We start from the raw sequence: 22718 nt of genomic DNA, 5'->3' as shown, positions 1-22718 counted from the left end.
CCGCTCCCAGTCATGTAACTTGTGCCTGCACTTTAGGATGGAACTACTTTCTGGCAGGCTGTTATTTCTCCTACTTAATATAACTGAATCAGTCTCAGTGGGACCTGGATTTTACAATTAAATGCTGTTCTTAGATCTAACAGGCAGCTGTTATCTTGTGTTAGGGAGCTGTTATCTGGTTACCTTCCCATTGTTATTTTGTTTGGCTGCTGGGGGGGAAAGGGAGGGGGTGATATCACTCCAACTTGCAGTACAGCAGTAAAGAGTGACTGAAGTTTACTAGAGTACAAGTCACATGACTGGGGGTAGCTGGGAAACCGACACTATATCTAGCTCCATGTCAGATTTCAAAATGGGATATAACAAAATCTGTTTGCTCTGAATGGATTCAGTGCAGAATTCTGCTGGAGAAGCAGTATTAACTGATGCGTTTTGAAAAAAAAAAACATGTTTTCCCATGACAGTGTCTCTGCTAGTACAGCATAGCACTTTCCTTGGTAAAAAGTTCTAGATTTCAATCTTTTTCTCTCTAAATACTTTTTTTTTTTGTTAGTATTACCAACCTGATCCCACACTCATAACGTCATCATCATCTTCATCGGGGATTTCAATAACCTCCGTTGGTTTTGAAGATCCTTCATCTTCAGAGCTGCTCTCTTTGTAGGTCATTCCTATTTGGTCATACAGACTCTTTACCAACGTCTCACAATCATCCACCGCCCTGGAGCACAAATAAATGGGTTTGTAAAAAAATCCTGTTTTAGCATCTACTGTTAGGTTACAGTCCATTTATTTTTTTGTTTTTTTTTGGATTGAGTTAGAAACAGTCTTTCGTGGTTTTAGTGGCTTTTTGAAACCACGACTAAACTGACTGACAAACAAACTACGAATGTCAGGTGATTTATTAAAAAAAACAGAATAAAAAGTATGAAAGGAAAATTACACAAAACTCTGCATTAAAAAATACAAATTGGAAAAATTCAAGTTCTAGCAAAAAAAAAAAAAAAATCCAAAAACTCTAAAAGTCTGAATTGATTTAAAGGACAAAAAAAAGTTAAACTAAAGAAGTAGCTAGAAATGTTGTACATTATGTTTTGTGCTTCTGTACCAGCCCAAGGCAACCACAGCCCTTTAGCAGTAAAGATCTGTGTCTCCAAAGATGCCCCAGTAGCTCCCCATCTTCTTTTCTGCTGATTCACTGCACATGCTCTGTGCTGCTGTCACTTACTGAGCTTAGGGACCCACTCACAATATACAGTACACATAGAATAGAAATGTCCCAATATAAGGCTGGTTAGTAATTAATACAGATAATTACTACATGGCAGCACAGAAACCAGTGCAATTAGCATCAGAATTTAATAATCAGCCCTGTAGCATCAGCTTATATTAAAGACCAACCTCATTTTCTGCTGGATAATTAGTGACGAGCCCTAAGCTTAGCTTCTCAACAGCTGCTCAGAGCCCACTGAGCATGTGAGTGTCACAGACACTTTCCAAGATGGTGACCCCCTGTGACAAGTTTGAAGTCCTGGATCATTGCTGCTATTGACAAGCTGAAACTTTAGCCTCGTGCAATAAGCAATGCATTTTTAGCCCTATTCATTTTTAGGGTTTAGTTCTCCTTTAAAGAGTTCCAAAAAGATAGGACTATAGGATCCTCACTTTTACCTAGTGTAGTTTTGTATTAAGAGGTTTTTGTGGTTTTTACACTTCATAAATATCGAATTTTTAGAGCTTTTTTTTTTTTAAAAAAAATTAGAACACCGCAAATTTTTAGAGATTCATTGAAAAAGAAAAAACAAATTTGATTGTTAGTAAATGACCCCCCTGAGACTAAGTAAAACAGTTCCATTTGTATTAGGAAATATGTAAGGAGAAACCATTCAGCTTTTTTTACAGATTAAAGTAAAATACACTACAGGTATGGGACCTATTATACAGAATGCTCGGGACCTGGTGTTTTCTGGATAACAGATCTTTCGTAATTTGGACCTTCATACTTACTATATGGTCTACTAGAAAATCATGTAAATATTAATTAAACCCAATAGGCTGGTTTTGCTTCCAATAAGGATTAATTATATCTTAGTTGGGATCAAGTACAAGCTACTGTTTTATTATTACAGAGAAAAGGGAAATCATTTTTAAAAATCTGCATTATTTCATTATGATGGAGTCTATGGGAAATGTTCATTCTGTAATTCTGAACTTTCTGAATAACGGGTTTCTGGATAATGTATTATATCTTAGTTGGGATCAAATACAAGCTACAGTTTTATTATTACAGAGAAAAAGGAAATAATTTGTAAAAATTTGGATTATTTGGATAAAATGGAGTCTATGGGAGACGGGCATTCCGCAATTCAGAACTTTCTGGATAGCGGGTTTCTGGATAACGGATCCCATACCTGTAGCTGCTTTCATGTAAAGCTTCTTGTATAAGATATGAGATACCTGAGCACAGTATATGGCAAAGTACAGCCCAAATAGCCCCCATCGAGTGTAATAAATAGTGACAGTCTATGGCAACTAGAGCCATTTGCCAGAGCTCGCAGATTGCCATGGTTAGATGGTCATTTTTTCTTTATTACCTTGTAGCATTGTCGAAAAGCTTGTCCACGTGATCCACTTCTGCCTCTTTTTGTTTCACCAGTTGCTCCATTTCCAATAGCTGAGCTTTCCGCTGTTTCACAAACTCGATTTTTTCCAGCTCTCTATCTATGAGCTCACGCAGGTCATCCATTGAAATGCCCAGCTCCTTCACCACCATCTGCTCCAACTCCATGGTCTCCTGCGACTCCATCTCTGGTTTAAAAAAAAAAAAAATATATATATATTTTTTTTTTTTCAACTTGGTCCCTACCTGTTTTAGCATGAGAAGAATAGAAATGCTAAGTTAAATAATATTATTGTGCTGAATACTATGATTCGTTAAGTGACAAGCTCAGTTAAACTTCTGATTTTAAGTAATAATCCAATGCAGACAGCTGGTGTATAAAGACATTGTAAAACTTGCCATACACTTAGGATGTAAGAGTTCTGCACCTCTATGTGTGGCTGACTGGGAGGACTCTGGCCCGGGTAAGAGATCTCGGGCACAAGGAGCACACAACTGGGTTGATCGTGTCTCATTTATTCATAGGCAAGCAAACTTTTATATACCCTTATCATTGCACCGTTACACACACACGGGATGTGTGTTTGTGGCATCCTGGGGGCCAATGAAAGACAGAGAAAAATAAACTAGTTCAAGCTAGAGAGAAATGAAACTGTTTCCAGCTAGATCAAACAAGATTAAAATCCAGAGGAATATTTTGTGTCATGAGCAATATCACACAAGCACGGGTATATTTGTATCAAACAAGCACGAGTGTGTATATATATATATATATATATATATATATATATATATATATATATATATATATATATATATGTATCAAACAAGCACGAGTGTGTATATATATATATATATATATATATATATATATATGTATCAAACAAGCATGAGTATATACAGTATGTATCAAACAAGCATGAGTATATATGTATTAAACAAGCATGAGTATAGATGAATCAAACCAGCATGAGTAAATATGTACCAAACATGCATGAGTACATATGTATCAAACATGCATAAGTATATATGTATCAAACAAGCATAAGTATATATGTATTAAACAAGCATGAGTATATATGTATTAAACAAGCATGAGTATATATCTATCAAACAAGCATGAGTATAGATGTATCAAACAAGCATAAGTATATATGTATTAAACAAGCATGAGTATAGATGTATCAAACAAGCATGAGTATATATGTATCAAACAAGCATATATGTTGATCCTTATATAGGGGCTATTTTTCATGCTGTGTAAAAATTGAAGGAAAACAATTATATTTCAACCAATCGGCAATGAGATTTCAACAGTCACCTACAACTTAGAAAATAAAAGCAAAGATCTGATTGGTAGCTGTGGGCAGCATAATAATCGCTGACGTTGTCCTGCAATTTTTACACATCAAGATATATAGGTCTTGATTTTTTCAGTTTAGTTGTTCCCCAAAAATAAACAGTTTTATTTATTTTTTACAGTTGTTCCAAAATCTAAGTTTAAAGTTGAATGTTTGTGTCTCTGGTGTTTGAGTCTGGCAGCTCAGTAAATCAGGCGCAGACTCTAAACTGTTACAGTTTTGCAACATTCAGTTGATACATTTCTCAGCAGCATCTCTGGAGTATTAACAACTATTGTATCAATTCTGACAGCTGCCTGTAATGAAACCCAGAGATTCCCTGCAGGGACAAAGATAACAAATGGATCAATTAGACGAGAAGATTCGGGGGGTTTAGTCACCCGGCGACTGCCTCCCCGTCGGCTACAATCTAAATCCCCGACAGGATGGCACTCGGATCGCTTCCTTTTCCGAAGTCGCCCAAAAATCTCCTTGAACTGCCTCCCCGTCGGCTAGAAATGAAATTGTCAGCGGGATGGCATTCGGAACCATTTTCTGAAGTCGCCCGAAGTTGCGGAAACTTCAGGTAACTTCAGAAAACTAAGCGCTCTGATTGCCATCCCACCGGCGATTTCGATTCTAGCCGGCGCGGAGGCAGTTTGGGGAGATTAGTCGCCAGAAGAAGAGCCGGTTTGACGCCGGGGCGACTTATCTCCCTGTTTCTTCTCATCTGTCTCTGCCCTAAATGTATCAATTTAGAATAGTTTACAGGGTCATCATTGACATCCCCTCCGCCCTGAGCTGCTTTAGAAAGTGAAAAATGACACTTTACAATATTAGCAAAACAGTGACACATACAAAGTAATTGAAAAAAGTCACTATTTCTGGTGATCTGTCTGAAAACTAGTTGTTTGAAGGTGAACAACCCCTTTAAAAGCAGGGCATTCTACTACTACTCACCAGTTTTCTTTTTAAGTTATTTGTAAACTTTGTAAATCTACTGAAAGCAGTACTATTCCCTGCACTGCTGCTCCTGACTCCAGCGAAACAATACACTAGTGCGTCCCGCTGAAGCCAAGACTCTGCTTCCCACTATGGGGGTCATTTATCAACACCGGGCACATCTACCCGTGGGCAGTCACCCATGGCAATTAAAGTGTTGCATTTATTGTTTTACCGGCAGCTGGCTGAAACAAAGCCAATCACTGATTGGTTGCTGTGGGATACTGCCCATGGGCAAATTTGACCAGTGTTGATAAATAGGTTACAGTGGGGCTCATTTATCAACACTGGGTAAATTTGCCCATGGGCTGTTGTTACCTACAGCAACCAATCAGATTGCTGCATACATTGCTCTTCTTTCTGCTGGCTTTATAAAGCTAATCACTGATTGGTTGTCATAGGTAACGACCCAGGGGCAAATTTGCCCAGTGTTGATAAATGAGTCTCATTGTTTATTACATGTTGTTTTCTGGTGTCTATGACAGAACCTGCAGTGCATTATGGGAATTGGAGTCGAGACTGGAGAGGAGTATAGTTCAGTCAGAACCACTGGAAACGTGTTTAGAATGAAACATGATAACAAGGTGTGTTTTCTTTCTTGTATCCGGCCCATGCAGCCAGCACAAGCTTCTGTATTACTGAATGGCGCCTACATTCTCTCATTCCGCAGATACATACCGCCCAGCAGTCCCGGATTTCTTAACGTGTCCCACAGTCCCGGGTCACTGTTTAAAAGTCCCGCAGCGACGTTTAGATTTAGCTTCTTGCCTCCCCTACATCCAGTCTTTCTATACAGAGTCTCATCCCGCTATACAGAGTCTCATCCCGCGAGATCGTGACGTCACACCGCACCGATAGAAGCGCCGTGACGCTGCACGTAGCAGCCAATAGCGAGTGAGCATCTAATAGCGTGAGCGCGAGCTAGATATGGCTTTTGTGAGGGAAATAAAAGACAGTGTCTGCTCAGAGTTTCGGCTTTGGCAGGGATAAAAAAAAAAACACAGCCCCCATTTACAATAATACCAGCTATCCCAATTTAACAAAAATAAAGAAAGAGTTTTTGTGCGAACTAGGGTCAGGGGAATAAAAAAAATATCTTGAGTTTATTTTCGAATCCTTGTGTATGGCTGAATCCTAATTTTCATATGTAAAGTAGGTGTGGGAAGTGAAATCACGTGGCTTTTTGTCACAAAACAAGGAAGTAAAAAACATTTTCCTCACCTTTTCCTTTCCCTCCCCTAATTTGCATATGCAAATCAGGATTCGGTTCGGTATTCGGCCGAATCTTTCATGAAGGATTCGGGGATTCGTCCGTATCCCAAAAAAGTGGATTCGGTGCATCCCTAGTTTTTTGTACATTCGAGGGACTCATTTTTTTTTCACAATTTGGAGGTAAAACAAAGGTTTAGTCAAACAAAAACAAAAGCTGAGAGGAGCCCGGATGATATGTAAAAAGTAGAAAATCTTTATTTAGGACATGCTAAAGCCTGACACGATTCGTGCCAATTGTGGACACTTATATAGAGGCTGTTGGTAGGGTTGCCACCTGGCCGGGATCATGCTTGACCCCAATGTTATTAATAGGGGAAAATCGAAATATACAAGAAGGCCGGTATATTTTTCCAAGAAAGGTGGCAACCCTAGCTGTTGGTCTCCCCTGCACACAATCCTTTTAAAGGGGGGATATTGACCAATAACATTTACATACATGACATCACACAGTGCCTTATCAAAGGTTTAGGACTGATTAAGAGAAGCCAAGTGATGAAGCAATAGTAATCTCTTTAGTAGTTTTTGTTAACGGCAGTAGTATCTAGGGTTGCCACCCGCCTAGCAGATAAAACACCTGCCAAGGCCGGTTAGGGTTGCCACCTTTTCTGGACAAAAATACCGGCCTTCCTATATTCTTGCCATTTTTCCTATTAAAGGGGACCCGTCACCCAAAAAAAAATTCCAAATCCTATTTTATCACATTAGTCAAGCAAAATGAACTTAAATTACACTATATAAATTATATGAATCTTGTTTCCTTCAGTCTGGGAATTCAAAATTATAGCAAGCAGGAAGCAGCCATTTTGTGGACACTTTTATTAAGGCAAGTCTTGCATCATCTCAGAATCTTGTTTGTGCACCAGAATGGGGGACCTGATGTCCATTTCCTTGCCCTGGCTACACAATTAAACGGTAAAGAGAATGGGGGAATGTGTGGAGAGCAGTGATATCTAGGAAGTGCTGAATGGAAACTGGCATAGAGGAGGGGCAGACAATATTTGATTGACAGCTGAGATTTTTAAATGAGCATACAACAGCTATGAATGCTTTAATAAAAAATAGAAATTGGATTTCATGTTTAATTTGAAAAGGACTTTTATGATACAGATTTTTGTGTCTGGATGACAGGTCCACTTTAATAACATTGACATCAAGCATCATTTTTACCGGCTGGGCCTGTAAAATACCAGCCAGGTGGCAACCATAGGGCCGGTACCCCTAACAAAAGCCCTTGGCTTGCCCCCAATCCGCTCAAAACTTACCTTTTCTCCGCCTTCTGGCCATCGCGTGATGTGACTCCACTAGGGTTACCACCTTTGCTAAACCCGAACACTGGGGTCGGGGTAGATAACATTGGGGGTGGGGCAGTGATGTAGGAACAGACATGATGACATCAGAGGTGGGCACAATGATGTTGGTGGAGTTGTGACACCAGGGCAAGGTTATTACATCACTTAGATGCCACTGGCTGGATTTCTATCCAGTATTCTCAATGTTTTAAAGTGTTGATGCCCAGTTCAAAACCACACAGGTGGCAACCCTATCTCTAGCTAAATTCTGCTTGATGATTAAACTCAATCCAGTTACCCAATTACAGGCATGAGATCTATTATACAGAAATCAATTGTCCAGAAAGCTCTGAAATACAGCAATGCTAATTTAGAAAAAAACATTCTTGTTTTTGATTGATTTGCTTTTTCTGTAATAATAAGACATTAACTGCACTTGATAGTAACTAAGCCATGTTGAGGTGAGTATCTTAGTATGAAAATTGACCCTTGTCTGCCTGACCACGCTTTGAACTCTGTTTGCCCAGACCCGTCCTGATTTGTTAACGCTCACTTTCTGCCTGCCTCGACCCGGCCTGTTCCGACTACGATTCTGTCTAAACAGCTTGCACTACGACCTTCTGCCCAAAGACTTTGCTTACAGTTGTGCCCCTTTGCTTGCTTAGAAACTTTCGCCTTGCACCTCTCGTTTTAAGACCTGGTGGCATCTGAGTAACTGAGGGCTCCTCCTGAGGCCAAAGGCGGCTGCTACAGGCGGAAGCACGAGCCGAGACCAGGGTGCTTGGCATTGGTTCTAAATTCAGGGTTCCAACCATTACAGTACCACAGAAGTTGGACAGCACTGTATTAGAGCAAGACTTCTTATCTTTTTTTTCAGGGGACTCATGCTACCTGGTGCTCAGCTTTGTGGGCCAATATTTGTTTTAACATGAATAATTAACCTTATTTTAATTGCTTTTATAAAATGGCAGAGAATACCACAGTATTAAAGAGAATTATGGGGCCAAACACTAAATACATGGGCACCCAATTTTGAATCCTCAGGTTATGAATCTCTGTATTGCAGCCCAAGGCCTAGGCAGTAATGACAACTTTACATTCCCTTTAAAGTTTAATTGGAGGCAACAACAAAGGCAACCGTATATGTTTTGGAATATAGTTTAAAATGAACTGGTGGAAACTAATATATTAAAAATGACACTTCCACTTTAACATGGGGCTCATTGGGTAGCACTTCTGCCTTGTAGCACTAGAGTCCTGAGTTTGATTCCAGCTTGGTTTACTGGCACTGTTTACTCAGAGTTTTTTATGTTTTATCAACGTCCGTAGGATAAAACATACAAACTAAATGCAGGTTAGGTTGTTTGGCCCCTGCTGCGTGTGAATGTGATAGGGACCGTAGCCTGTAAGCTCCACTGGGGCAGGGGCTTATTAATGATGTATAATCTCTATAACAGTGTTGCTCTACAACAGGGATCCCCAACCTTTTGAACACGTGAGCAACATTCAGAAGTAAAAGGAGATGGGGAGCAACGTTAGCATGAAAAATGTTCTTGGGTGCCAAATAAGAACTGTGATTGGCCATTTGGTTGCCCCTATGTGGATTGTAAACCTACATTGAGACTCTGTTTAGCTGTGCGCCTGGTTTTTATTAAAACAAAACTTGCCTCCAAGCCTGGAATTCAAAAATCAGCACCTGCTTTGAGGTGACTGGGAGCAACATCCAAGGGTTTGGAGAGTAACATGTTGCTCACGAACTACTAGTTGGGGATCACTGCTCTATATGAATAAAAGATAATAACTAGCATATGTAGTTATGTAGGTACTGTAGTTCCCTGCTCTTTTATCAGGCCAATTTTTTTTATTTCAAGTAAAAAAATTACCTTTTGTTTAATTAAAGGGGACAAATAACTAAAACTGGTATAGTAAAAATCAATTATAGGTGAGAATGAAGAGAAACAGATGCTGAGATGGGGATACTGAAGATAAACTTGATTTTTTTTTTAGAAATGGCTTAGAATTTTTAATTACTTATATGTTCATTTTCTCAATAGTTCCCCTACTCGGACCACTTCCTTTTCCCAAGTTGCCCGATGTTTCCCCGTGAGGCGACTTCGTGCCATCTCGCTGGTGATATAGATTCTAGTTGGCGGGAAGGCATTATGAGATTAGTCGCCCGAAAAAGAGGCGACTAGTTACCATGCGACTAAATCTCCCCGAATCTTCTTGTGTTTCTCTGCCCTAAGAGCAAGGTCACACTTAGCGTTTTTCATTGCGTTTTTCATTGCGTTTTTAAAAAGACGTGGTTGAGTGTTAATACGCCAACAACCCCCTTAAATAAGGAATGAAAATATACCAACATACATGGGAGCCTGACAGGATACACTGACTGGATAAGTAACACAACCCCTGAATGTGCCAGTGTCAGTAATGGGTGCAGTTACTCTCAATGCGCTGATTTCTCTCAGGCAGGGCTCCTCCACCTATGTGATCAATGATATCAAGTAAGCCTCCTGATACACGTGTGATTACTGCCCTATTCCCTGAATAAATAACATAGTAATACAAATAGTAGGCAGTATCTTACATTTTGGGACAATAACTCGAAATTTTCACAGAAAAAAAATAATAAAATTTTTCGAGCTTTATTATACCCTGATGCTGCAAAGAGCCCAAATCCATATCAAACCTGTCAAGGTCATGTATAAGTCAATTGCAGATAAACCCGATAACATCGAGCGATAAGGGGAGAAAAGTATGAAAAAATCATATGATTCAGGTTTTTTCCCGATAAATTTGAGTTATTTTAATGATAAATAAGACAAAATTGTTGATGGGAGGTTACTCGAGCTTTATTCTTTAAAATATGAGCTAAAAGGTCGATGACAAGCGTTGTGCTGGCGAGGCTCTTTGTAGTTCTGTGGGCAAAGGGCCAACTGGAAACTGCGGGTAAATATTATTAAGAAGAAGTTTCTACTCAAAAATGCAGCATTTGCCCTTTCTTGGAGATTATTGCCTGTCAAAAAGATGTAATTACCATTCAGTTGAATTGGGGGACAATTTTTTAGCATTTTGCAGCTGCCTGTAGATCATCCCATCCTCCATTTACTATTGCTGTTTATGGGCCTAACTCGCCTTCATTCTTTCTTGGTGTTCCTCAAGGCTCTGCCATGGGTCCTCTTTGCTTGCTCTGTATCACTTCTCTAGGAAAACAGACATCTGGATTCCAATACCATCTTTCTGCTATATCTACCCGGCTACTTGCCTTCTCTTATATCCTGAGCCACATATTGCTTTTCTCCTAACCTCCTGGATTTAGAGACTTCTTCTGTGCTCCTGCCTGTATCTTGATTTGCCTACCATTGCTTATTACACTTTTCTCTTCCATTCCAACCTTCAAACACTCCTAAAGACCCACCTTTTGGTTATCAGAAGTCAGCATAGCATAGATATCATCCCAAATTCCTCTTTATATTATAAACTCTTTAATCCCTTGAGTCTCGTTCTGTCACCATAGTTTCTTAATCTATCGACCCCTGTTTGTTCTACAATGATTGTAAATATTGTGTCACTATGTAAATTAATGATGGTTTGATGACAATGATCCTCACTAGCTCTATTAGCATTATTACAAAAAGCACTCAGCTCTTTTGATTTGTTGTGGGCCTCGGGAAGCTGAGTATATCGTAGATTCTGAACTCCCCAAAAAAAAGGATTAGTAAAAACTACTATGGCCAGAGAATTCTCCAGTCCCTGATGCACAGCATGGGTTTCTCCTGACATTTAACCTGGCATATTCTAAGCCAAGGTAAAATATATAAAGCTCTATGTAATTTGATCAATTATTTCCTCTGTCTCAGGCAGTTTGCAAAGGGCATTTTCCTATTAACCACAATTCAGTCACTTTAAAGCACAAGGAGTGACCATTTCTTTGAAGGCTTTACATTTCCACAAGTCAATAAAAGTCTCCTGTCCTTCCAGGCAGTGCTGCTTATTGGTCTTCCCACATGGAGTTTGGGATGTCCTTATAGGGGTCCATTATGAGCCGCGCACAACGGACAATCATCATGGCAAGAAACACACAGAGAAGCAAGAAGAGGGCGATAGCAAATCCCTTATCCACATCCACAAGGGGCAGCAAGGTGGGATCATCCATACAGAGGTTCTTTTTTCTCTCTTCATCTGCATAAAAAGGCCAGGACCTAAAACACACAAAAGCACCCAAAGTTCATTAACTCTAGAACGTCAAGACCATGGTCACCCCTCATATATAAATATGTATTTCCTGGTAATCATTGGGTGCCCCAGGGTGCTCCTGCCATGAGGCAAGCTGAGAACCTTTTATCAGGCATCAGCGAGTGGCCAGATACCAGGGGCAGCAAAAAGCCTCCTCCTGTAATTTAAAAAGCGATTTCCATTTTTTGAAACGGAAATTCGGCTCTGCTAGTGCAGCAAGCACAATTACACCCAGGCCCCCCTTTTCCCTGGACCCCCTCTATAGTTACACCACTGCCCAAGAGGGGTCCCCAACTGGGAAATCCTGCTGGAGTACAGTTTTGGGGAGATTGTAGCTGGGCCCCCTTTCTCAGTAGGCTGCTCCTACAGTTACACCACTGTCTTTGTCTTAAAATAAGTAACAAAAACCTATATTTCATGCTTTAAATGAATACTGTCATGGGACAACATGTTTTTTCAAAACGCATCAGTTAATAGTGTCGCTCAGCACACTTCTGCACTGAAATCTGTTTTTTTTAAAAAAGCAAACTGATTTTTTATATTTAATTTTGAAATCTGACATGGGTTAGACATATTGTCAGTTTTCCAGGTGCCCCTAGTCATGTGATTTGTGTTCTAATAAACTTCAATCAATCACTCTTTACTGCTGTACTGCAAGTTGGAGTGATATCACCCCCTCCCTTCCCGCCCTTCCAGCAGCGCATCAGCAGAACAATGGGAAGGTAACCAGATAGCAGCTCCCTAACACAAGATAACAGCTGCCTGGTAGATCTAAGACCAGCACTCAATAGTAAAATCCAGGTCCCACTGAGACACATTCAGTTACATTGAGTAGGAGAAACAACAGCCTGCCAGAAAGCAGTTCCATCCTAAAGTGCTGGCTCTTTCTGAAAGCACATGACCAGGCAAAATGACCTGAGATGCACCTATACACCAATATTATAGGAGACAAGGGGAGTTGATATTTTAGGGAACAAAAAAGAGGAGGAGAAAGAAAACCTAATTTACGAATGTGCAAGTTCAAAGGTTTAGCTTGAAATTAACTTTTAGTATAATATAGAGCTTGATATTCTGAGACAATTTGCAGTTTGTCTTCACTTTTCTGTGGATATTGAATTGTTATAGCTTTTTGTTCAGCAGCCCTCCAGTTTGGAATTTTAGCAGCTGCTTGCTAGGGTCCAATTTTCCTTGGCAATTTGAATAACAAACTGGAATATGAATGGGAGAGAGGCTGAAAAAAAGATAAATAATAAAAAGTAACAATAACACTAAAATTGTAGCCTCACAGAAGAATCATTTTTGAGCTGCTCGGGTCAAGGACGCCCATCTGATAGTTGCAAATAATTAAAAGACTATAAGAAATAAAAAATGAAGACCAGTTGAAAAGTTGCTAGGAATGAGCCATTCTATAATATACTAAAAGTTAACAAAGGTAAACCGCCTCTTCAAGATGTAAAATCCAGCGTGCATTTTAGTGATATGCGGGTTGGGTAAAACCCGCAACTGACCTGAACCCGCCCTCCTTCCACCCGTGCCCGCCCAGACCCGACTTCCGGCTTCCATTTATAAACCCGTTCCGCCCGCCTATGATGTCACAAAAGGGGCGGGACATGCCACAAAAGGAAGTCGGAAGAAGAGCTCAACCCAGACCCGCCTGCCACCCGCAAATGGGGGTGTGAGGTCGGCCGGAACCTGCCCGTCCCGCGGGGATTGGGCCGGACCGCACATCACTAGTGCATTGATACTATTCACGATTGGTAGGTACTTGTACCCATACAACTCCTAGCTACTTGCAGGGAGCAGCAGAGTGTCCATCCTTCCTGCTCTGATAAACAGGGTGCAAATGCACGCCTTTAGGTATATTTATCAAAGAGTGAAATTACAGCTTGCTACAGAGTGAAATCTCAACACTTCAACATTTCTATTGGATTTTTTAGTGTCAAATACTGTACAGCAAAGAGTGAACTCTTACTTTCACCCATTGATAAAATGATTTCTGAAGATTTCTCATTGATAAATATGCCCCGTGGATGGGAAGCCCTGCAATTAATGCCAGCCTGGATGTGCCAGCAATATAAGGGATCCTTTATCAGGGTGTGGCAATACCCATAGCTGACTTGCACCAGGTGAATAGGAAACAAATGCCATTATGGAAGTGAAGCAGGGTTGGACTGGGCCAGCGGCACACTGGGGAAAAACCCGGTGGGCCCCGCTGGCCCAGATCCACTCCAGCATGGCTGGCAGAGCCGATTCCTTCCTGGCCTTCCCCCACCCGACTGCACGTGTGGGTGGTAAGGGGGGACAAAGGGGGATTTGCTTTGGGCCGGGGGGGCCCCTGGAGGTAGTGGAAGGGGGCCCTTGGGGGGTTGCAGGCCCTGATGTGTCAGCCCTGGTGGGCCCACACCCCTCAAGTCTGACTCTGAAGTGATACCATTCCAATAGAAATATAGGGGAAGTAGCGTGTTCTCCAACTTTCATCCAAAATGGATGCCTTGTTTTGGTGCATTGCACACAAGCTGTGTTGGCTGCAGGGGCGTAACAAGAGCGCACCAGAGCCCCCCGCCAGAAATTTTTTCAGAGGGCCCGGCGCACATAGGTGCTCCTGCTCACACCTGCAACCCAGCCCCCCTCCCCCGCCTTGTGCTTGCGTCTATTTAAAGAAGAAAGCAGCTGGAAGGGGGATTTGAACACTGTGGGGAAGATTCACTAACGGGCAAAGTGGCTGCGGATAGCGAAAATTCGCCATAAATCCGATCCACAGTGACTTTGCCAATTCACTAACAGGCGCAGACGTCAATTCGCTAGCGAAAAGAGACTGTTGCTAGCGTTCGTTCGACTTTTCAATCTGGCGAATGGTCTTTGCGCCACAGATCCACTAAATTCCGGATTTTACTTAATGTTACCTTTTTTGCCAGAGTTTACTTCAAAGCTGCATCTTCCTCATGTCAGTGACATTATATCCTGTACTCCGGAAAGTCATAAAATTTTTTTTTTAAAAAAAACGCTGTCCGCTTTTCTTATTTTAAAGTAGGGATGCACCGAATCCTGTATTCGGTTCAGGATTTGGCCTTTTTCAGCAGGATTCGGCCAAATCCTTCTGCCTGGCCGAACCAAATCCGAATTTGCATATGCAAATTAGGGGCAGGGAGGTAAATCACGTGACTTTTTGACACAAAACAAGGAAGCAAAAAATTTCCCTTCCCACCCCTAATTTGCATATGCAAATTAGGATTCGGTTCGGTATTCGGCCGAATCTTTCGCCAAGGATTCGGGGGTTCGGCCGAATCCAAACAAGTGGATTCGGTGCATCCCTATTTTAAAGTGGGATTGCCTTCAAAAGTCCTAAGCCCTAAGATTTTTGTGTTAACATTTTTCTAACACATTTGAGGAGCATGCCACATATATTTTAGGATGGGCTCATGTCTAGGGCATTCGATGAACTTTTATTTTGCTTCCTTTGACATTTGTAATAAAAAGTGGCCACTTCAACCATTTCCACCAACATCTCTAAAAAAAGATGTGTATACGGCTTTTATGCGCCTCCCCTATTCAAATTGCACTAAGCGTAAAACCACTGGGCACAAACGAATGCTAGCGAATCTTCGCTATGAAATGCACGCACTGAATAAGTATCTCTAGCAAAAAGTCACCAGCGTTCAGTGCCCAGGACGCAACTTCGTATTTTAGTGAATTAGCGTAGTAGTAACGAATTTGCTCCTGGCGAAGTGGCGCGGAGTGTGGCGAAGCGTCGCTGGCGACAATTCGTCCTTTAGTGAATTTGCTCCTGTAAAAGTAACAGACCCTGCGGTCCAGGCCCCCATTTTCTCCAACCCCCTGTGACCTTGGGGTCTCCTACCTCTATAATTACGCCAGTGGTTGGCTGTGTCTTGGCAAGTGCCCTTCTGGGGGGAGAAAAACGCAATGCTGCATTGTGGGTAAAAACATGGTGATTGGTGCTTTGTTCATAAGTCAGGCTTATAACTTCCACTGCCTTGACTGAATTGTGAGCCTCTCTGTTTGGGGTAGACAGAAGCGTAACTACAGAGGACCCAGGAGGTATAGGGGGCCCTAATTAATAAGCAATTTCTTATTGCTGGATATTTTGGGGGCCCTAAAATGAATTTGCTGTGGGGCTCAGTAACATCTAGTTACGGCTACTGGGAGTATACACTGGCACCCCAAATATCACTGCACATTTCACACCCCCAGGAGACACAGATAGTTACACAATTCCAATAACAGCACACTCTCTATGGCAGAATTACAGATAAATACCCAGCACTCACACTGAGACGTGCAAATCATAATTAGCTGCCTGGTTATGTCTCTTTTACAATACCATATCCTCTGAGATAGGAAACGTTCAGATAAAGACCTCAGACATGGCAATAAAATCAATGATATCAGAATTTATGTAATAAACCTAGATAAAGCATCAGGATGTCAGAAATAGCCAGCCTAAATGATGACAGTGAGATTAGGTATCTAGATATGGGCTCATGTCTCAAGGAAGGGAGACTGCAGGATCAATTAGACAGCAGGTTTTAAAGGAGAACTAAAGCCTAACTAAAGAATTAGACAGAAACGTTGTATATTATGTTTTGGGCTTCTGTACCAGCCCAAGGCAACCACAGCCCTTTAGCAGTAAAGATCTATGTCTCCAAAGATGCCCCAGTAGCTCCCCATCTTCTTTTCTGCTGATTCACCGCACATGCTCTGTGCTGCTGTCACTTACTGAGCTTAGGGACCCACTCACAATATACAGTACACATAGAATAGAAATGTCACAATATAAGGCTGATTAGTAATTAATACAGATAATTACTACATGGCAGCACAGAAACCAGTGCAATTAGCATCAGAATTTAATAATCAGCAAACCTGTAGCATCAGCTTATATTACAGGGGAAGCTCATTTTCTGCTGGATAATTAGTGACGAGCCCTAAGCTTAGATTCTCAACAGCCAATCAGAGCCCACTGAGCATGTGAGTGTCACAGACACTTTCCAAGATGGTGACCCCCTGTGACAAGTTTGAAGTCCTGGATCATTGCTGCTATTGACAAGCTGAAACTTTAGCCTCGTGCAATGAGTTCAGTATATAAAATATGGCATTTTTAGCTACATTCATTTTAAGGGTTTAGTTCTCCTTTAAGTCCAACAAGTGCCACCATTAAACCACTGGGGCATAACCTGCCTGTGCCCAGTTACAGTGAGTAAAATGATGTGTGTGTCGATAACCAAACCCTCCCTCCAATTAGTTAACCCCTCTATCTTGTGCCTGTCAAACTACTGAATGCTTCTCCTTTCCTATCAGATTTGTGTAATCCCTTTATCCTTTAACTCATACACCCAACAGCTGGAATGGCTTGACAAGCAGGTGCCCCGACTGCTGATTCAGTGTCTCGCACATAAAAAGGCATCAATTCAACATGAGAACATCACACGGCTGGCCAATGGTTGCCTGGATCCATTGATGTTGTGCCATTATTATCTATTATTATTATCCAATGCCTGCCTATTTATCATGGCTGCCTGTTACTCTGTGTGCTTGAGTCTCGACAGGGTGCTGTTGTGCTCTGCGTCTAAATAAGCGAGATTCGGCTAAGCCTCTGACCTCTTGTTTAAAGGGATACTGTCATGGAAAACATGTTTTTTTCATAATGCACCAATTAATAGTACAACTCCAGCAGACTTCCGCACTGAAATCCATTTCTCAAAAGAGCAAACAGATTTTTTTATATTCAATTTTGAAATCTGACATGGGGCTAGACATTTTGTCAATTTCCCAGCTGCCCCTGGTCATGTGACTTGTGCCTGCACTTTAGGAGAGAAATGCTTTCTGGCAGGCTGCTGTTTTTCCTTCTCAATGTAACTGAATGTGTCTCGGTGGGACATGGGTTTTTACTATTGAGTGTTGTTCTTAGATCTACCAGGCAGCTGTTATCTTGTGTTAGGGAGCTGCTATCTGGTTACCTTCCCATTGTTCTTTTGTTTGGCTGCTGGGGGGGGGGGGAGGGAGGGGGTGATATCACTCCAACTTGCAGTACAGCAGTAAAGAGTGATTGAAGTTTATCCGAGCTCAAGTCACATGACTTGGGGCAGCTGGGAAATTGACAATATGTCTAGCCCCATGTCAGATTTCAAAACTGAATATAAAAAAATCTGTTTGCTCTTTTGAGAAATGGATTTCAGTGCAGAATTCTGCTGGAGCAGCTCTATTAACTGATTCATTTTGGAAAAAAAAAAATTCCCATGACAGTATCCCTTTAATATCTCGTAGCTGAAAAGCAGGTGAAATTAAAAATAATGAACAGACATTCCATATGTTCCAAGAACACTGTCCCTCCCAGTGGTTAATTTACAATAGCAAATTGTCGAGGGCATTTTTTGTCTTTACCACGCGATTCATTTTGCTTGAATCAGACTTGGTCCTAATGTTATTTTATTGTACGTCAGCAGTCATACTACATATGTTTAATGTTTCTGTATACATAACTGCTCTGTGCTGGGAGAAAGCAATGGTCTGGAGGAAAACCCATCTGAGGAATATTATGAAGCACTCACACATACAAGCTGACTTAAAGGAGAAGCAAATGTTAAATCACTAGGGGGGATGTCAATTGGTTTAATATGTTGTCTTCTTAAAAAGTGCACCAGCCTGGGATGCATTCCTGCAGAGTCAATCACCAATATCTTGCACCCACTACCAGGTGCCCACAGTCACACTCCCTCTCCCTACTATACCTGCTATCCCACAGTCACACTCCCTTCCCAGAGACTATTATCCACTGTTACTATAGACACCATCTCTCCCTACTATACCTGCTATCCCACAGTCACACTCCCTTCCCAGAGACTATTATCCACTGTTACTATAGGCACCATCTCTCCCTACTATACCTGCTATCCCACAGTCACACTCCCTTCCCAGAGACTATTATCCACTGTTACTATAGGCACCATCTCTCCCTACTATACCTGCTATCCCACAGTCACACTCCCTTCCCAGAGACTATTATCCACTGTTACTATAGGCACGATCTCTCCCTACTATACCTGCTATCCCACAGTCACACTCCCTTCCCAGAGACTATTATCCCACTGTTACTATAGGCACCATCTCTACCTACTATACCTGCTATCCCACAGTCACACTCCCTTCCCAGAGACTATTATCCCACTGTTACTATAGGCACCATCTCTCCCTACTATACCTGCTATCCCACAGTCACACTCCCTTCCCAGAGACTATTATCCCACTGTTACTATAGGCACCATCTCTCCCTACTATACCTGCTATCCCACAGTCACACTCCCTTCCCAGAGACTATTATCCACTGTTACTATAAGCACCATCTCTCCCTACTATACCTGCTATCCCACAGTCACACTCCCTTCCCAGAGACTATTATCCACTGTTACTATAGACACCATCTCTCCCTACTATACCTGCTATCCCACAGTCACACTCCCTTCCCTGAGACTATTATCCACTGTTACTATAGACACCATCTCTCCCTACTATACCTGCTATCCCACAGTCACACTCTCTTCACAGAGACTATTATCCCACTGTTACTATAGGCACCATCTCTCCCTACTATACCTGCTATCCCACAGTCACACTCCCTTCCCAGAGACTATTATTCTACCGGAGTAAAATGTCTATAATCTTTAATTGAGGAAAACAGGGAATAAATAGAGCTAGAATATAATACTTTTGCCTTCAGCTTTAGCTTACAGTTACCAAACAGGTAGAATTCAATGGATATCACCCACAGGTTAACCCTGATAAGATCTGCTTTCCATGTGTTCATTTGAGTAATTAGCTCTTGGTAGAGAAATGAAGGCAGCAGGCAAATGAATAACCTTCCTTGGCATTGCATTTGAGAGATGATCTTCTAAATGACCTTCACGGTTCAGGAAAGAGAAGAATCCCATAACAAAACACCTTCCCTTTTTTTCCAATGAGTTTGTCAACCTTATTCATTGTCAACCTTATCGCTTTGCCGGCTGCTGTGCTCTGAGAATGAGATCTGATGCTTCAGATTATCCATGAAAATAAAATACTCTTTGAATGGGAGCTGACCTGCATCAAAGGCAACAGAACCAAGAAATAGTTATAGGCTAGACGCTAGAAGAATAAAACTGTAACAAAAGCCAAATAAAGGAGTTTATGAAATGTGACTATGAGATTCCATTTAGTGGCTACCAATCATTCTTGCACTTTACCATAGGGATAAAGGTTTTCAGAAGGTTACTAAAAGCACATATTTTATAATATATGATATGACTTATCATTGACATGTCAGCTATCCTGAAACTGGTGTTTTTTAGATTTTTATGGTTTAGATAATTGTTACTGCAAGAGTTGACATTTGATAAAAAAGAAAGGTTTTTACTATTCTTAATATCATTAATATTTAAGGGGGTTATTTATCAAATCTGAAATTTTCTGATGTTTTAAAGGAACAGTAACACCAAAAAATTTAAGTGTTTTAAAGTAATGAAAATATCATGTAGTGTTGCCCTGTGCTGGTAAAACTGATCTGTTCAGAAACACTACTATAGTTCATATAAACAAGCTGCTGTGTAGCAATGGTGGAAATTGAAAAACGGCTATATGGCACAGGTTAACTAATGGATAACAGATAACACCATTAGACAGACAGAGCTTATCTGTTATCTGCTGTGTAATTTGAGCCTTTTCTCCTTTGAATGGCTGCCCCCATTGCTACACAGCAGCTTATTTATATAAACAATAGTAGTGTTTCTGAAGCAAACACAGCAGTTTTACCAGTGCAGGGCAACACTTCATTATATTTTCATTACTTTAAAACACTTTTATTTTTTGATGTTACTGTTCCTTTAAATAAAAAGTCAGACCAAACTAGAATCAATAAAGAAACTCGAAAAAAATCGGATCGGGTTTCGGATTGTTGCACAGAAACGAAACTTTTTCGGATTGTCACGCGAAAAATCTGAATTTTTCTGATTTGACGAGCGAAAAGTCAGAATTATTTGTGAAAACAGCGAGAAAGTCAGAAATGTTTGGATTATCGTACAAAACCCAGCGCTAGACAATAATATGTTCAAATTGCAAATGGGACTTCTGACTCAGATTTGGTGTTTTTTCCACTAAAGTAAAAAAAAAATAAAGTGTTTCAAGTTTATAGCATTCATACTTTAATAAATAACCCCATTATTAAACCACAGTATTTGTGCCTTGAGCTTACTCAGGACAATCTAAACCTATCTGGCTTATAGTGTTCCCCAATTGACTTCTTATAGGTATGGAACCTTGGCCCTTAAGTATTTATTCTTATGTGTTTAGATTATTTTTTCCCTCTATCCTGCAGTTGCACAAAGCACATTTAATCTTTGGTGTATTTTACCTAACGCAGAGTTTGTTAATCTATTTATTAGGGGACCCGAAAAATGTCTGAAAATTAACATGGCCGTCCTTGAATTGGTTTAACATTAGCTAGATACTATAGTGTATTGAAGCAGAACATTTACTTATATTACAGATTGCATTGAGATCCAACTGAATTGGGACGAAGTCAGGCCCAGACTGGCAATCTGTGGATTCTGGCAAATGCCAGTGGGGCTGCTGTAAATTGCCATAAACAGTCACTATTTAGTGGGCTGGTGGGGGTCTGTTTGGGACCCCGTGTAATTGCAATGCCAGGGACTATTTTGACTCCCAGTGCAGACCTGGACCGAGTTTGGGTCTGTCCCAACAACATGCATGCTTTATCACATCCAGTTAATATGGGGAATGGGGTTAAGAAATATTTTAATGGGGAACTATCGCAAAATTTAAAATGTTATATAAGCTTCTTCATACTGAAATAAGAAACTTTCTAAATACAATCAATTAAATATTCTGTGTTGTTTCTGAAATAATCAAGTTTATCTTCATTATCCCTCTCTCAGCATCTGTTTCTCTTCATTCTGTCTTCATGCAGCAGTTGGGTGTCAGATATTCATTGACAGTTAGATCCAATATATCTTATAGGGGGGGGCTCCCTTTCCAGCAGATGCATTAGAGTTTACTCAAATAACTGATTCCAGTACAAACAAAATCGAACAAAATAACTGCTTTTTGCACAAGTCCTGCATGTAGAGAGACATAATGTCTGTTGATTTTAATAGAGTGAGCTCTAATACATCTGCTAGGAAAGGGAGCCCCTATAAGATATTTTGGATCATTCATCTGACACCCAACTGCTGCATGAAGACAGAATGAAGAGAGCCAGATGCAGAGAGAGGGATAGTGAAGATAAACTTGATTATTTCAGAAACGGTACTGAATGTTTAATTGGTGGAATTTAGAAAGTTTCTCATTTCTGTATGATGAAGCTTATATTAAATTTAAATTTTCGCTATAGTTCCCCTTTAAGGGCAAGGACAAGAAATTTTTTGGGGGTGCCTATTTTATCAGGCACCCCCTAGTGAATAGAATTGCTGACCTTTTCCCCAGGGCTGGTGCTCCCCTTCATGGATATATTCCTCATCCGAGGGAAAACTCCTACCAACACCACTCCACCATCTTCAGATACTCTCCCATTGCCCATGAGGCAATGTGTGTGATCCTGGGCAGCCAGGGATTGCAATAACTGGTCCTGACACACCCAGATAGTTTCCACTTTCCTTGCCCTTTAAAATTACATGACCTGTTTTAACAAATCATCCATATGCTGAATTCCCAGAAATGGTATATCTTTTAACACCTAATTCAAGTGGTAGATCCACCTAAAGTTCCATACCAAGGAGCACATAGGTAGTACAGGTATGGGACCTTTTATCCAGACTGCTCGGGACCTGGGGTTTTCTGGATAATGAATATTTCCGTAATTTGGATCTTCATACCTTAAGTCTACTAGAAAATCATATAAACATTAAATAAACCCAATAGGCTGGTTTTGCCTCCAATAAGGATTAATTTAATATC

General features: G+C 40.8%; 2 protein-coding genes across 3 annotated transcripts in view; both read right to left on the bottom strand.

The window, feature by feature from the left end:
- Positions 1-5799, bottom strand: part of setdb1.L (SET domain bifurcated 1 L homeolog) — a 43586-nt gene extending 37787 nt beyond the window's left edge. The window contains exons 1-3 of one of the 2 annotated variants that reach the window (XM_041571995.1): positions 5641-5799; positions 2595-2808; positions 564-721 (exon numbers count right to left, since the gene is read on the bottom strand). In XM_041571995.1, coding sequence (XP_041427929.1) covers positions 564-721; positions 2595-2806 — 370 coding nt within the window. In that variant the 5' untranslated portion in view covers positions 2807-2808; positions 5641-5799. 2 annotated transcript variants of the gene reach the window in all.
- A 4656-nt stretch (positions 5800-10455) lies between these two features.
- On the bottom strand, positions 10456-11726 carry LOC121396912 (cortexin domain-containing 1-like). Its single transcript, XM_041572553.1, has one exon. It carries the CDS (start codon positions 11677-11679, stop codon positions 11515-11517), a length of 165 nt encoding a protein of 54 aa, XP_041428487.1. The 5' UTR covers positions 11680-11726; the 3' UTR covers positions 10456-11514.
- Between the last annotated feature and the right edge of the window lie 10992 nt (positions 11727-22718).

This window comes from Xenopus laevis, chromosome 8L (assembly GCF_017654675.1).
Source record: "Xenopus laevis strain J_2021 chromosome 8L, Xenopus_laevis_v10.1, whole genome shotgun sequence".
NCBI classification, from domain to species: domain Eukaryota; kingdom Metazoa; phylum Chordata; class Amphibia; order Anura; family Pipidae; genus Xenopus; species Xenopus laevis.
This window is presented reverse-complemented; position numbering and strand designations above follow the sequence as displayed.